This window comes from Petromyzon marinus, unplaced genomic scaffold (genome assembly GCF_048934315.1).
Source record: "Petromyzon marinus isolate PM22_M1 ecotype Great Lakes invasive population unplaced genomic scaffold, UKy_Petmar_22M1.pri1.0 PM_G_Scaffold_30, whole genome shotgun sequence".
NCBI classification, from domain to species: Eukaryota; Metazoa; Chordata; class Hyperoartia; order Petromyzontiformes; family Petromyzontidae; genus Petromyzon; species Petromyzon marinus.
In genome coordinates, this window is record NW_027422873.1 from 1,533,333 (window position 1) to 1,549,164 (window position 15,832).

A 15,832-nucleotide genomic window follows, 5' to 3' on the forward strand; every position below is an offset into this window, starting at 1 on the left:
TAGTCCGTGTTTCCAAGGATAAAACAAATTGCACATTCTCATTACCAACACATCGACCTGGCTGGTGGTCAAAGTTGCCAGGAGCCCCTTTCCCTGTCGGCTTGACATTGTTTTCAACTCAATTGTTTTTTTACACAGCTCTTGGACAGACGTGCGGCAGTGTTGGTTTATACCCTGGAAGGTGCTCTCACTCCAGGGGCTGTTTCATTGATGGGAAAAAAAACCTGAGCTGGGGCTGTAATCAATGTTACTCATTGGTTTTTTAATATAATTTTTATTGTATTTCTACAATAAAATGTCTACATACGTGACTTTACCGAAAAAACCAATGAGTAATTTTATGCAGTCACGAAAGCTTTTATACTTTATTATGTAATCAATGTTGTTTTATTGATCTAGTTTAAAAAATCAGCACGAACATCGGTGCCAAGCTAACACGATGTGAGGCGCTAGATTTGAAGCTTTCATGATGTGCAAGGATTCATACTCTTTGGATTTTTTTCGGTAAAGTCGCGGAGGTAAAAAAAATAAAGTTAAACCCAAGTTAAACTTTAGCAGCCTTATAGTTTACAGCAGTATACTCTGCAAGGCAACCAGTTTGTCAGCTTAACTACTGCCTCCTGCCTCCGGTTCACGTGTGTAACGCTCTTCAACATGCACACGGCCATCTCTCCGTCCCCAACCCCCTGCAGCATAACAGAAGGCGGCTTAACTTAGCCCCCGCCCCACGGCCCTTCTTGTCTCTCCCCCCCCCCTTAACCTGTATACAATCTCGGGTGTCACTACCACCACCATTACACCACCACTACTACCACCACCACTAGCACCATCACCACCACCACTTCCACCACTTCCACCATTACCACCACTACTACCATACACTACCATCACTACCACCACCATTACCACCACTACTACCAGCAACGCTACCACCACCATTACACCACCACTACTACCACCACCACTAGCACCATCACCACCACCACTTCTACCGCCACTTCCACCATTAGCAGCACCACCACCACTACTACCATACACTACCATCACTACCATCACCACCACCATTACCAACATCACTACAATCACTGACCACCACCGCTACCACTAATAACAACACCGCTACCGGGATGTTTGCTTGCTGAATGCTGGAATCTGATCCCGCGTCTCCTCCCTCTCCTCCGGCCCTCCCCCCTCACCAGCGGCCTCCCAGACGGCCTCCCCCAGCCCGGGCCCCAGCCCCGACCCCGGCCATGGCCACGGCCGCCCCCTCCGCGAGGGCTCGCTCCTCCCGGCCCATCCGGGTGCCCAAGCGCTCCACGGACGACGCCGGAGGAGGAGGAGCCGAGTCCCACGCGGCGCCCTCCAAGGTCGCTCGCCCGCTCCACGACGACGCCAGGGGGCCGGGGCCCACGCCGGGGCCTCCCCGCCGCGGCCGTCATCTTCGTCGCCCCGTGACGTTCCGGGCTCTCGAGGGGGGGCGCCGCCGCCAGGAGACTCCGGCGGCGCCCCCCTGGGAGAGCTCCCACGGCGGCGGCGGTGACGGCAGCGGCGGCGCCCGGACGACGCCGACGCCGCCGGGAATCGGCCCGAGGGTCGCCCCGGAGCGCGGAGACGGCGGCGGAGAGTCGGGGCCGGCGCTCGGTGCCGACGAGACGGCGGACAAGGAGGAGGTGGAGGAGGAGGAGGCGGAGAGACGCAGGGAGGCCGCGGTTGAACCACGTGCGGCGTGGAAGAGACACTTCGACTTTTGGTGGCAGGGCGTGGGCAGGAGGGCGAGCAGCAGGAGGGGCGGAGGAGGAGGAGGCGGAGCGAGAGGAGGAGGAGGGGAAGAGGAGGCCGAGGCGGTGATGAAGGCGGAGGAGGAAGAGGAGGTTTTGGCCGGGCGGTCGCCGCTAAGCAAGCGGCGGGAGGTGGCGGCGGCGGCGAATTGCCCGGCGGGACCGAATCCCGATCCCTGCCCGGGCTCCTCTACCTGCCGCGCTCCTCCGCCTCCTCCGCCTCCTCCGTCTCCTCCATCGCCGCCGGCTCATCTTCCGCCGCCGCCGCCGGCGCCGGCGGTCGCGAGCAAGCGGGGCTCGCCCCCGCGTGAGGCGACGTTCCACTTCTCCTCGCTGATGCCGCGGCCGCTGGCTGAGCCGCCGCCGCCCACCGAGAGGCGCCGGGGTCGCGCCCTGGAGAAGCAGCGGCAGCGACGGAAACAAATTCAGCAACAATACCGGCAGCAGAGAGCGTCGTCATCGTCGTCCAGCTGTTGGTCGTTCTCGGACGCATCGTCGTCGTCGTCGTCTTCATCATCGTCATCGCCGGAGGAGGTGGTGGAGGGGGACGAGGCGAAGGAGCGGAGGGACGACGAGGAGGAGGAGGTGGTGGTGGAGGGTGATGAGGTGAAGGAGCGGAGGGACGATGAGGAGGAGGAGGGGGAGGTGGTGGTGGAGGATGACGAGGTGAAGGAGCGGAGGGACGACGAGGAGGAGGGGGAAGTGGTGGTGGAGGGCAACGAGGTGAAGGAGCGGAGGGATGAGGAGAAGGTGGTGGTGGAGGGTGACGAGGCGAAGGAGCGGAGGGACGAGGAGGAGGAGGTGGTGGTGGATGACGAGGTGAAGGAGCGGAGGGACGACGAGGAGGAGGAGGGGGAGGTGGTGGTGGAGGGTAACGAGGTGAAGGAGCGGAGGGACGAGGAGGAGGAGGTGGTGGTGGAGGGTGACGAGGCGAAGGAGCGGAGGGACGAGGAGGAGGAGGGGGAGGTGGTGGTGGAGGGTGACGAGGTGAAGGAGCGGACGGACGACGAGGAGGAGGAGGGGGAGGTGGTGGTGGAGGGTGACGAGGTGAAGGAGCGGAGGGACGAGGAGGAGGAGGTGGTGGAGTCTCCGGGGGGTGTCCGCAGGCTGCTGCTGAAGTTTCGCGCCAGCCGCCTGCAGCCGAGCGTCGACAGAGCACGAGACGAGGAGGAGGCGGCGGACAACGAGGAGGAGGAGAAGGAGGAGGAGAGGAAGACGAGGAGGAGGAAGAAGAAGAAGAGGAGGAGGAGGAGGGGACTACGGAGATCACGCAGTGCAGCCGATGATGGCGACTGCAAGTCGGGCGACGAGGTCGAGGAGGAGGAGGAGGAGAGGGTGGCGAGTCTCAAGAGGGTGGAGGAGTGCCAGATTCTCAAGCAGATAGACGACATCATGGCTGAGATACACCAGCTGGAGGGGAGATGCAGGGTGAGGAGGAGCAGATGAGGTGTAGGGTGGTGAGGAGGGGCTGGGTGGTGAGGTGTAGGGTGGTGAGGAGGGGCTGGGTGGTGAGGTGTAGGGTGGTGAGGAGGGGCTTGGTGGTGAGGTGTAGGGTGGTGAGGTGGGGCTGGGTGGTGGGTCTTCCTCTGGATTTGGAAACTCGACAGATATAACATCGATTTGGATTGGATGATTTTTTTCTTTCAGCCAGATTAAAATATGAGCGTGGGGAAGTCATCTACATCATTAGACCTCCTTTGGCAGTACCAAAATATAATAGGGGTTTTTCCCCTTTTTTCTGGCAACAAAACTGAAACCTTTTTACAAGGATTCATATTACAGCATTAACCACAATACCTGCAGTCAAAATGCAAACAAAAAATCACGCACTATGATAATATATATGTGGCATTGTCCTTGAAACCGCTTGTTCCACACCAAGGGACGGCTTTCTTGAGAGCCTCGACCCAATTGGTGCTCGACCAGAGGACGCCAAAAGGTTTCAGTTTTGTTGCCACAAAAAAAGGGGAAACCCCTATGATGTGGAAGTCCTCGTTTCTGCCACTCAGTTGAGTACATCCAGCATCTTGTTTCTCCAAAAAACACGACTCTCAGTGAATGCTCTCGATGAATTTGACTTGCTTTTGTCTGAACACCCTGGCTGTGAAGTCGTATCGACGGCTGGGTGTCTGGCCGAATGAAAGTTATTATTATTTTTGTTTTATCTCAGGCCAAGTTGGATTACATGTAAAGGTAATAAATAAGTCGGGGACATCCATACGCTCAAACGTATGACATGGCACCTTGAGCATATTCGTGCATGCGTCTAGGGCTTCCTGTGAACGTAGCAGACGGCTGGATGCTACGGGGGGGGGGGGGGGGGGATGATGTAGCGCCATTGTTGGGCTGTATGTGTATTACCACGGGAGCTGACCTGTAATAGCGGACATGCGTCAACAGGGGGTGGTGTACAGACCAGGTGTGACGAACAGGGCCCCCAGACCCCAGGGGGGGTGGGGGGGGGGGATTTTCCAGGGCCCCCTAGAGAGTTCCAGAAGGCTTGGCCAGGGGCGGAGAGACCCTGGAACGGGGATAAAAGCCGGACCCCTGAACGGGTTTGGCGGTCCTCGTCCACCTGAAGCTCTGAAGAAGTCTCTGAGCGCTACCCTGAAGACCCTGAAGACCCTGAAGACCCTGAAGCGAAGAGCCCTGTGACCCTGGCTAGGGTCGGGTTCAGACATAACCAGTGTAGGGTTAGCGCTAGAACCAGAGTAAGGGCACCGTAGTGTGGAGGGACTGCCTCCTGAGGTTATCGGCTGTGAGGGGTCGTCACCCCTCTGTGCTGTGGTTCCCTTGTTGAATAAATGTGTTGCCTCCAGCGAACCGTCTCGCCTCGTCTTGGACCCACTGCACGTGTCACCTGTGGTAATGAAACCTCTTGTCGCGAAAAAGTAGCGGCGTGCGAAAGTGAAAGATGTTAACGAAGTAATAATAAATGTTCATTTAAAGCTTTCGTGACTGCGAGGAATTCATGTTCTTGGTGCTTTCGGTAAAGTCACCACCACGTAGAAGGGAAACAATCAAATAATAAAAATATAAAACAATAAAATTATCACGACGTTTCGACTGCAACACGAGAAGCAATCGACGTCAGGTGTGAAAACCACAGCAAGAAATTTTGAAAAAAGTGGCGGGCTTTTTTAACGTTAGCACCACGGAGAGCGATTTGACAGTTTGTTCAGATGGACAAGTCCATCTATGTTCGGAATAGAGGTGGGGGGAGATGAAAATAATGGAATGCGGTCTGAAAGCCACCGTAAGCGTGAACAATCAATTAAGACCCGAAATGGTTTATCAAATCCTTCCAATGATTGCTAAGCCACAATTTCTTCCTCTCGGTTGAAATTGTCTCTGTGTATATGTGGATGGCCTCATGAACGAATCTCTCATGGTAGCCAGATGGATTGCAAAGAACCTCTGTCTTGGAGAAGTCAATGTCATGTGAGCCTACTGAATTATAACAGTGATCTGCCACGGCCGAGGTGTTGGTCCTACCGTGTTTTAGGTCTGCATTCTGTTCACGAATGAGGTCCGAGACATGTAATTTGGTTTCTCCAATGTAACTACTACCACAGAGGCAACTTAATTTGTAGACGCCAGGGTACTGTATGTCCGGAATCACATCTTTTACAGACGGGACCAGATCACGGATTTTATGTAATGTGTTGAATCGGACCTGGATCTTGTGTTTATTCAAGATTTTGGAGATTTTTTTGTGATCCCCGCAATGTAGGGCAAAGTGATGGTTTTGAAATGCTCCTCAAGAGGGTCCTTCTTCATGGTTGGAGTAATAGCTTTGCGGATTGTAAGAGCTTGGTGTACGTGCTTGAGTTCACTGGCTATGTGTTCCTGGTCGGATATGCATTGGGCTCTATAGTGCAGAATCTTGATGAGGGAATTCTTCTGGGATGGATGGTGGTGGGAATCCGGTTTCAGATAAGCATCCGTATGGGTAGCTTTCCCGTAGACAGAGTGGCTCATTGAACCATCAATTGTTTTTACCAATTCCACTTTACAGTAAAATTGTAGACACGGCACAATATATACTTCTGAATCTTTATTTTTACCAACATTTTAAAAAATATTCTCCGTTAAGGCAAAATTCTGAAATATTGGATTTTTTACAAAGCCTTGTGAATTCACCTTGTATCTGAACAAGTTAAATATGTGCAAATATTTTTTTCAAACGTATAAATAACAGACATTGCTTACAAATATCAGCTCTATGTTTTCAAGTAAATACATTTTGGGTAGTGAATAAATTATAGTCTAAATAAGCTACACATGACGAATTGTAGGCAATTATAGTTATAATCAAATACATTTTTAAACAATCACGTGGTCCCTGTATTCGCCGTTAGAGACAAAATCTGCTTGAAAACAGTTTATCAACATATATGAATACATTGATTCCAATAAGCAGAGTTAATTTCCTATTAATGGCACGCCGGTTATGTGTCAGTTTTCGATATCAACATCACCTTATAAAAGAATAACATTTAAAATACGCACAGACAAGTATTCATTCGTAATTATTGACAGGCATATTAACAAAATTTAATTACTGCAGTGAAATATACTGCATCAGGTTACATCGTATTAACAAGAAGCTATTTTTAAAATACGCACCGCCTGCTTAACAGTGTATGTACAACGTACTATTGTAGTGTCATTCAAAAGTAGGCCATTGCATGCTGGCATCTGGGTCAAAATGTAGCAAATTATAAACATTAGCTACAAATAATAGATAACGGAGTTTAGATCGCAACACAAGCAATTGTTATCAGGTGAGACAACCACAGCAGCAAGACGACAAAACTGCTGAAGTAGGCACCTACTACTTCAGCAGTTGTCTTCTTGCTGCTGTGGTTGTCCCACCTGATGACGATTGTTCGTGTTGTGATCTAAACGCCGTGATCTGTTATGTTTCTACCCACGTGATGACTCTACCGAAATAACTAGACAGTGTGGATTCCTGCAGTCACAAAAGCTTCGAATCAAGATTGCCTACAAACAACACAACCGAGATGACGCATCAATCATCGCCCCCTACTGACAGGCTCTTGTCCACATGCAGGCCGGTGCAGGGCCACCACCCTGTGCCACACAGGGGCAGCTGCTACTTGGGGATGCTCTTCGAGAGTCTCAGACGAAACACGAAACTCAGAGTTGCCGAGGCAATTAAACAAGCAACGCGTAAAAGCAATTATTATGAGAACATTGTGAATGCTTGGGAGCTTATTGGCTCTCGCTCCTGGTGAGAGATTGACCCAACCCACAGGTCCACAAAGACTGGCCGCTCTTACTCTGCAGGTTGAACCTAGGAGCTGAGTGTTCAACTTCACATTCTTGTCATTAAAGGATTGTGACAAAGGTGCAACTATTGTAGCGACATCGTCTCTGGCTTACACATCTACCGGGTCTCCACTTGACTTTGTATTGTCTCGGAAGTCCACCCACACCTCCACTTCCACAAACTGCTGGGAGTTGCCTCGCTCTGCCTCAGTCAGAATTCTCCTCCTGCTTCACGTTGCCTCCATTTATGTGAAGGTCCAATTTTGGAGTTGAATCTTCATCTTCACATTTTACCTTCACTTCTTCGCTCTTCACCATCACTTCTTCACATTTCACCTTCACTTTTTCGCTCTTCACCATCACTTCTTCCCTCTTCACCATCACCTCTTCATATTTCACCTCGATACCTTTAAAAGTGTCCAAGCTGGGATTTTCTTCCGGTTCTTGTTTCATGAGGGATGGACTCATTGCGGCACTTTGACTTACACAAGCTGATTTCAGACTCCACTCCTTGTGGATCTTCAGATGCTTCCGTGTTCTCTGGTGTACTTGAAGATGTGGTTGCTGTGAAAACGCCTTCCTGCACAGAGTGCACCTGAAGGGTTTCTCTCCCGTGTGTGTTCTCTGGTGTGTTACAAGAGTAGATGAACGTGCAAACGCCTTCCCACACACACTGCACTTGAAGGGTTTCTCTCCTGTGTGTGTTCTCTGGTGTATTTTAAGAGCAGATGACCGTGCAAATGCCTTGTTACACACACTGCACTTGAAGGGTTTCTCTCCTGTGTGTGTTCTCTGGTGTGTTACAAGAGCAGATGACTGTGCAAACGCCTTCCCACACACACTGCACTTGAAGGGTTTCTCTCCCGTGTGTGTTCTCTGGTGTTCTACAAGAACAGATGACTGTGTAAATGCCTTCCCACAAACACTGCACTTGAAGGGTTTCTCTCCCGTGTGTGTTCTCTGGTGTGTTCCAAGAGTAGATGAATGTGCAAACACCTTCCCACACACAGTGCACTTGAAGGGTTTCTCTCCTGTGTGTGTTCTCTGGTGTTCTACAAGAGTAAATGAACGTGCAAATGCCTCCCCACACACACTGCACTTGAAGGGTTTCTCTCCTGTGTGAGTTCTCTGGTGCCATGTGAAATCTCCAGTACGATCCGTGCTGTATGCACGCTGGTCGCATTGTTGCCTTGTCCTACCGAGCTGCTGTGCTGACTGCCTTTGCTCCATCAGACCAGCGTCAGCTGCAGACAGAAAAAAATAATATCCATACCATCTACACGACAGTATCGAGGCACAGAGGAATGCATATAAAGTCACATGTGACTTACACGTCTATATTCATATATTCATGATGTAGTGAAAAAGTGTCCCAAATTCATCACAGGGCTGTTATGGCACACAATGAGAGGGCAAATGGTTATAAACATGCCTGGAAGCCCTCGTATATTCAAAATGAATGTTCACCAAAAACTCCGAGCACACAATTTCGGCTGTCTGGCTACAAAAGGAATATTTATGAGAGCTATATTCAGCTGACATAGCAAAGGGTGTTGAAAAAAATAGTATTTGTGTTAGGCAGAGGTGTCAATCCAGGCTCAGATGTCCTTGAATGCTGGGATGAACAGTTCCGACTTCAGCTGTGTGTGTGCTGTTAACTTCTTGTTTCCATTATTATAAAGAGTTCCAGAGGAAAACAAAAGTAAACTATTGTTATGATATAACCTCCGTGTTCAACAGAGTTAATAGACGTTACTGCAAACACAAACTGTACACTGTCACTGGGTAAACAGGCGGTGGCGTGTCTAGAATCATGTCTGGCCACCTTTATCTGCTCAGTACGTACACACTGTGTGTATACACTGTGTACGTACACGTACACACTGTGTGTGTACGTGTACGTACTGTGTGTGTACGTGTACGTACACTGTGTGTGTGTGGGTAGTGGGGGGCAAAGTCGGTGCATTGGCCAGTCATCTGAGTCAGTCGACCCATGGCATCTTATCAATTTATTTTAAAAAAATTGTATTTTTTAATTTTTTAAATATTTTATTTTGTACATTTTTTTTTTCTATCTACGTGACTTTACCGAAAGAACCAGGAATATGGTAGCACATTCTCTATTTGTTGCAGAGGTTCAAAGTTCAAATCCGACAGGCACACCTGGCTACCCCAGTAACATTCACCACAATATGCGCTGTCTGCTTCACAGCGGATGTAAAACAGAGTATTGTGTCACTCACAACGCACAGGTCATTGCATGTTGATGTCACCGTCAAAATTGTGGTTAATTCCAAAACATTATCCGGAAACTCCACAACGTAGATGACGCGTCAATGATCGCCCCCTACTGACAGACTCATGCCACGTGCAGGCCGGTGCAGGGCCACCTTGTGCCACACAGGGGCAGCTGCCACTTAGGGGGCACCCTTCGATTGTTTGAGTTGAGTTTTGATACGAAACACCGAGTTGCTGAGGCAATTAGGCAAGCGACTTATGAGTGCAAATATGTTGTTTATAACGTAGTGAATGCTTGGGAGCTTAATTGTCCCTCGCTCCTGCTCACAGATTTACCCAGCCCACAGATCTTACATATGAAATGCTAATGGTCAGTGAGGTCAGCAGCACTGTAGGTTCTGGTGTCAAGGACATGGGCCTGCATTCGCTGGTCCACTGCTATATAGTCCAGCGGATGTTCTTGCTTAGACCCGGCGTGAATCCACGATGTTGTCTGGATGCACAGATGCCAGAACAGCGTGTTGGCAATGACAAGCCCACAGGCTGCACAGAAGTCTAACAGCCTCCTACCGTTGTTATTGAGTTGATCTGGCCCATGCCTTCCAATCGCTCCAGACCAGGTGCCAGCATCATGACCAAGTCGGGCATTGAAGTCACCCAACAGGATGACTCTATCCCGAGGGGCCACTTTTAGCTAACACCTGTGACAGGAGGTCATAGAAGGAATCTGAATCCACGGGCTTGCCTCCATCCCTCCACTGATGTTCGTCTTCGGTGGGGGCGTAAGCAGCCACCACCACCACCATTCTCTGCCTCCTGTTGATGGGGAGGCGAGCCCAAAGTAGCCTGGGGCTTACAGCTTCCCACACCTCGCCGCCACCTTCCCACGCCGCCTTCATTCTTTTTTTCAGAATAAGAGCCACTCCTTGTTGTTTGGCAGTCTCCTGCCCCGAGTGGAGGACTCTGCACCCCTCATGATGATTGGAGTCAGAGCCGGTCCACTGGATCTCCTGAATGCCACAGAGATCCAGGCGGTACCGGTCCAGCTCTGTACAGAGTAGCAGCCTCTCCTCCACGTGGCCACTCTCAGTGACTTTTTGCCATTTCTAGAGGAACCCCAAGGGTAAGGATTCAGGCATTGCTCCTCACAATGTTATCGTCTGGCATCACAACCACCAAAAACACACCTGTATTTGAATTGCAAGTAACTTTAATGAACACAACGCAACCCAAACAACTGTTCGTTTGAAAAACATATCCTAAAGAATCGTCACTGGGTGTTGGCTGTGAGCGGGAATCAAACTGGGGTCGTCATGTTTGTAGAGCAGCGCACTAACCGCTAGACTACCGCCACACACGTTACACACACACGGTACACACACACACAGTGTACACACACACGGTACACACACACACAATACACACACACGCACAGTACACACACACAGTACACACGCAGGCACAGTACACACACACAGTACACACACACACGCACAGTACACACACGCACGGTACACACACACACACGGTACACACACATGCACAATACACACGCACAGTACACACACACGCACAGTACACACACACGGTACACACACACACGACACACGCACAGTACACACACACGCACAGTACACACACACACAGTACACACAGTACACACACACACACGGCACACACACACACGCACAGTACACACACCAACACGGTACACACACACGTACGCACGGCACGCCCACACTCCTTCAGTCACATGACTAAGGTTGACGCGTCGCCCCGTCTCCCGAGGTGACCTCTTGGCTCTCTCGTCTCTCCTCGACACGTAGATTAATTTCTTACTCTTACCTAGAAACCTCATTGTCTGTCTGTCTCTGTGGACGCAACTTGCGAGGAATTGTACTCACAAACTGTGGGGTTTACGTTTCAAATAAAGTGCCCAGATACCACGCGATAAGCCCCGTGGTGAGCCAGTGCTATTCCTATTTCCAATCCGTCAACTTGAAAGTAGTTAAATTAACAATTTATTACTAATCTCCATATATACCAAAGGCAAAGTTGTGAATGTGTGCGTCTGTTCAAAATGTTTAGCGTACTTCCCGACACGCACCAAGCTGGAAATTTGCCATGTGGGTAATTTCCAGACTGTACACCGTGCAAACATTATAAAAATAGACTTTTGTATATTTTTTTGGGGGGGCGCGCAATAATGTATAAGAATGAAAACACCACGATACATAGGACTTACTTTGATTAGAATCTTGGAATTGATTGTGTACATGTTGAAATTGTTAAATGAGCATTTTGAGCACACTGCTGTTTTAATAAATGTTCATGATTCTGAGAATATAAGTGTAATTCTGAGCATCATAATGACCATATTGGAATTGTCATCATGAATGGGGGTACAATGATTTTTTTATAATAGGAATGCAGTTTTGAGCATGACTATTCATATTTCAGACTCATTTATGACAATAGATTCACGATTAAATTGCGATTTTGTTTTGCTCATCAATCAGGATACTGTTAATGATGTGCATGCCCATATATTGTTGAAATTACTAGAAATGCAAGTTGTGTATACTCTCCAACCCCATTCCTCTACCTACCCATTCCCTTGACGGGCTCCGTGCCCACTTAAACCCATGACGATGGCGGTGATGATTCCACCTCTCGCTGTAACAATCAAAGCACCTCCAACTTCTGAATGCAAAGGTACTGGTTGGTGCAACGCCAAAACACATCGTCAACGCCGCTCCCAAGCCCGCCCTACGTTAGTTACATCGTTAGGATCAACAAAATAAAAAGTTCCACAGAGGAAACTAAAATTACATTACGCAATCCCCAAAGTGGCACGCGGTCGGCTACACGACTCGGAGAACAGCGTCAGACTTCAAGACTTGCATCGCCATCATCATCATTCTCCCTCTCCACAAGTCATCGCACGTCAATATTCAACAAGCTGCACACACGTGCAAGTCACCTCTCGACCCGCCACCTGCACAGTTAACGCGATCAGACCCGGGGGTCAAATTAAAATTGTGTCGTCTTTGGTGACGTATTACAATCGGTGTAATTTTAATGTACATACAGCAACTGCTGTATGTACATCGAATTATATCATTGACAACGGGGTCCGCTTTTGCGATATCTGCATGCGGTCTTTTAATTATATAGATACGTAGTCAGTTCATTAGTATGGGGTTCCTCTATAAGCAATTGTAAAATGTATTACTTAATAATATGCTTCCAGGCCTCACTTAGCTTGTAGCAGTCAGAGCAGTTAAAATGACTGTACATGTAAAATAAATTTGATTAAAACAATTTAATTTAACGTAGGTATAAAATAAATGTAATTTAAATAAAATAAATGTAATTTATTAAAAAAAGTATTTAAATAAAATAATTTAATTTATTAAAAATTTAATTTAACGTAGGTATAAAATAAAATTAATTTAAATAAAATGTTATTTATTTTAAAAATTAAACGTTGGTATTAAATAAAATAAATGCAATTTAAATAAAATAAATTAAATTTATTAAAACATTTAATTTAACGTAGGTATAAAATAAAATAAATTAAAAAAGGATTTATAAAAAATGTAACGTAGGTATAAAATAAATTTAAATAAAATAAATTTAATTTATTAAAAATGTAATTTAACGTAGGTAGAAAATAAAATTAATTTAAATAAATTTAATTTATTAAAATTTTCAATTTTATTTTACATAGGTATGAAATAAAATAAATTTAAATGAAATTTAATTTATTACAAAATTTAATTTAACGTAGGTATAACATAAAATAAACTTAATTTAAATTATAAAAAATATTCATTTATAAAAAAATACGTAGGTATAAGTTTCAATCAACTTAATTAAAAATTTAAATTAAACTTAACGTGACTTTACCGAAAGACACAAAGAGTGTGGACCCACGTGACATCAAGGCTGTCCTAGTCTAGGCAAGGCCTCAGGGTGTACCGGGCCTTTCACAACAACAGCCGCAGCAGCAACAACAACGGTTCTCTTGAGAAAATGCTTTAAAAAACAAAGTCAACGTAGCTTACCTTGACACTCGCGAACTTTAATGATTAAAATAATTAAAACTAAACACTCACACGCACATGGGCGCGCGGCGTTCAGCGTAGGGCATTAAAAATGGTAGCGTCCTTCCCGCGATCTGATTGGTCGCCGCGTGCCAAAGTGGGGAGGGGGGGAGGGCCAGCGATCCGATTGGTCGAGAGGCAAACCTGGGAGCGTCTCGGGCGATGGTGCGCAGCGATTGGTCAACGGTTGTCCTATGCAAATTTTGGTATGCTAATTAATTTTAATCTGTATGCTAATGCGGTACATTTATCCATACTCATTAAGTTTAATGTTTATCCTAAATTAGTTAACAATGTATGCTCGTTTAGTTAACATTCTATGATAGTATCGTTATATTTTTTTATGCTATTATAACAGCAGTGCATACTGGCTGTGGTGGTACCTGCTATGATTACAGCAGGTATACTGACTAGTGGTACCTACTTTCACTACAGCAGGGCATACTGTGGTGGTACCTGCTTTCACTACAACAGTGCATACTGACTGTGGTGGTACCTGCTAAGGTTACAGCAGTGCATACCGCTTTTATGCTTTATCACGTGTCGTGAATGTGATAGTTTCATCCCAGAAATGGTGTCCTTGACCGGCCCAGAGCAGACATTTCACTTTGCCTTAGAACCTGAGGTGGCACAGCATTAGCAATTCCAAGTTCTTTAGGTGACCAATAGCAACGAATAATGTGGCAAGCATTTGAAATGAGTGGGTTATGACGTACTGTACTTCACTCTTATCGACCATTAACATGAGTCTGTGTTACTGGCGTTGTGCTGTCTTGGCTGGTACCAACTTCTTCTTTGACCACGTGGACCACGCGGATGAATGGTCTACGTGAGTCGAGCGACCGATGGAGAAGACCTATGGGGGCACGCGGCGGGAGACTCTCAGGCGAAATCGTGGAAGCCGCGTGACAGAAGCCACGCGTGGAGGATAGATGCATGCTGGCGAGACGTCGTCTTCAGTTTAATTTAAGTTTCACGTGTCAGGTGTATAGCCCTGTGAGCCGTGCGGCCCTTGACTCGGGTGCAACCGCAACAAAACAAAAACGTGTCCATATTCATGTTGTGGGTCACTGTTGACGATGTGGGTCCCTACTGACGAGGTGAGTGTCCATATTCATGTTGTGGGTCACTGTTGACGATGTGGGTCCCTACTGACGAGGTAAGTGTCCATATTCATGTTGTGGGTCACTGTTGACGATGTGGGTCCCTACTGACGAGGTGAATGTCCATATTCATGTTGTGGGTCACTGTTGATGATATGGGTCCCGATTGAAGATATGGGTCCGGATTAAAGAGGTGAGCGCGTCCCTTTTGATGTGGGTCTCTATTGACAAGGCGAGCATCCCTGTTGACGATGTTGGTCCCTGATGACGCTTTGGGTCCGTGTTAACGATGTTAGCACTGAATTGGTCCTCGTCTAATAGCCTATATGTTCTACCATATGTAAACCCATACGACAATAAACGTTACAATACATAGCATGTATAAGAATTCAAATTCATGTCAACCACCACTCACCCTCCCCTCGACTCACTCCCACGCTCAGCCCTCCACTAGGGTACCCCCCCGCCCACACCGGTGGCAGAGGGCCTTGTTGGACCCAAGACACCTCTCCTTCTTTCCACAGAGCTACAAGACAATCCGAGTCTAGTCGTCCTTCACATCGTCAGCAAGACGGATGAGGTGAGCTACGTCTGGCTGTGTGTGGCGCCGAGCGTGAAGATTTTCTTCTCTTCCGCAGCGTGCGTCCACGTCAACTTTCACCATCAAGCGCGCCCAGACTCCTCCACGGCTCCGCTGCCTCTCCTGCCCTCGTCCTCCTGCTTCCGCTCAGTCCGATGGCCCCCCTCTCCTCCCGCCCCTTGCCGTCTCTCTTCACACGCGCACTCCGACCTCCCTCGCCTTCCACGTCAGGAGGTACGCCCGAGATCACTCGTCCTGCCCGCACCAACGGCTCACCCATCGTCTGACCGCGTCTCCGTTCATGCAGGTAAGGGCACCATCACGGCGTAGCGGTTAGCGGCGCTGCACCATTCTCGCTCACGGCCAATGCCAGCGACAATTAGGGGCCGTCCGTGAATGACGTCACGCACCTAGGGGGGGGGTCAGACGTTTGAGACGATGTGTGACAAGGGGGGGGGGGGGTTTGAGAAAAGTGACGTCACATCAAATTGCGCAACTTTAAATAAATATAAACACGTTCTACTTAATAAGACTTTGTAATAAATGTTTTCTACCTACATCAGTATGCAGCGCCATATTAACTACGCACTACAATGACAACAATAGTTTAAAGCGATTTGAAGCATGTTTTACCTTTTTTGGGGGGGGGAGGGCGGAGGGGGGCAGAGCTTTGTGACGTCATATTTGAGGGGGAGGGGTCTGACTTTGTGACGTCGTGTGACGATGGGG

The 15,832-nt window shown here is 48.1% G+C and overlaps 1 protein-coding gene across 1 annotated transcript; it reads right to left on the reverse strand.

Moving 5' to 3' along the window:
- Positions 1-7,199: 7,199 nt before the first annotated feature.
- LOC142915362 (uncharacterized) lies at positions 7,200-13,475 on the reverse strand. The gene is made up of 2 exons (XM_076061198.1): positions 13,382-13,475; positions 7,200-8,317 (listed from the first exon to the last, which is right to left on the reverse strand). Exon 2 carries the CDS (start codon positions 8,301-8,303, stop codon positions 7,281-7,283), a length of 1,023 nt encoding a protein of 340 aa, XP_075917313.1. The 5' UTR covers positions 8,304-8,317; positions 13,382-13,475; the 3' UTR covers positions 7,200-7,280.
- Between the last annotated feature and the right edge of the window lie 2,357 nt (positions 13,476-15,832).

Bases quoted from the DNA above. Each gene is read 5' to 3' on its own strand.
- LOC142915362 (XM_076061198.1), bottom strand. From the start codon at position 8,303: ATGGAGCAAAGGCAGTCAGCACAGCAGCTCGGTAGGACAAGGCAACAA.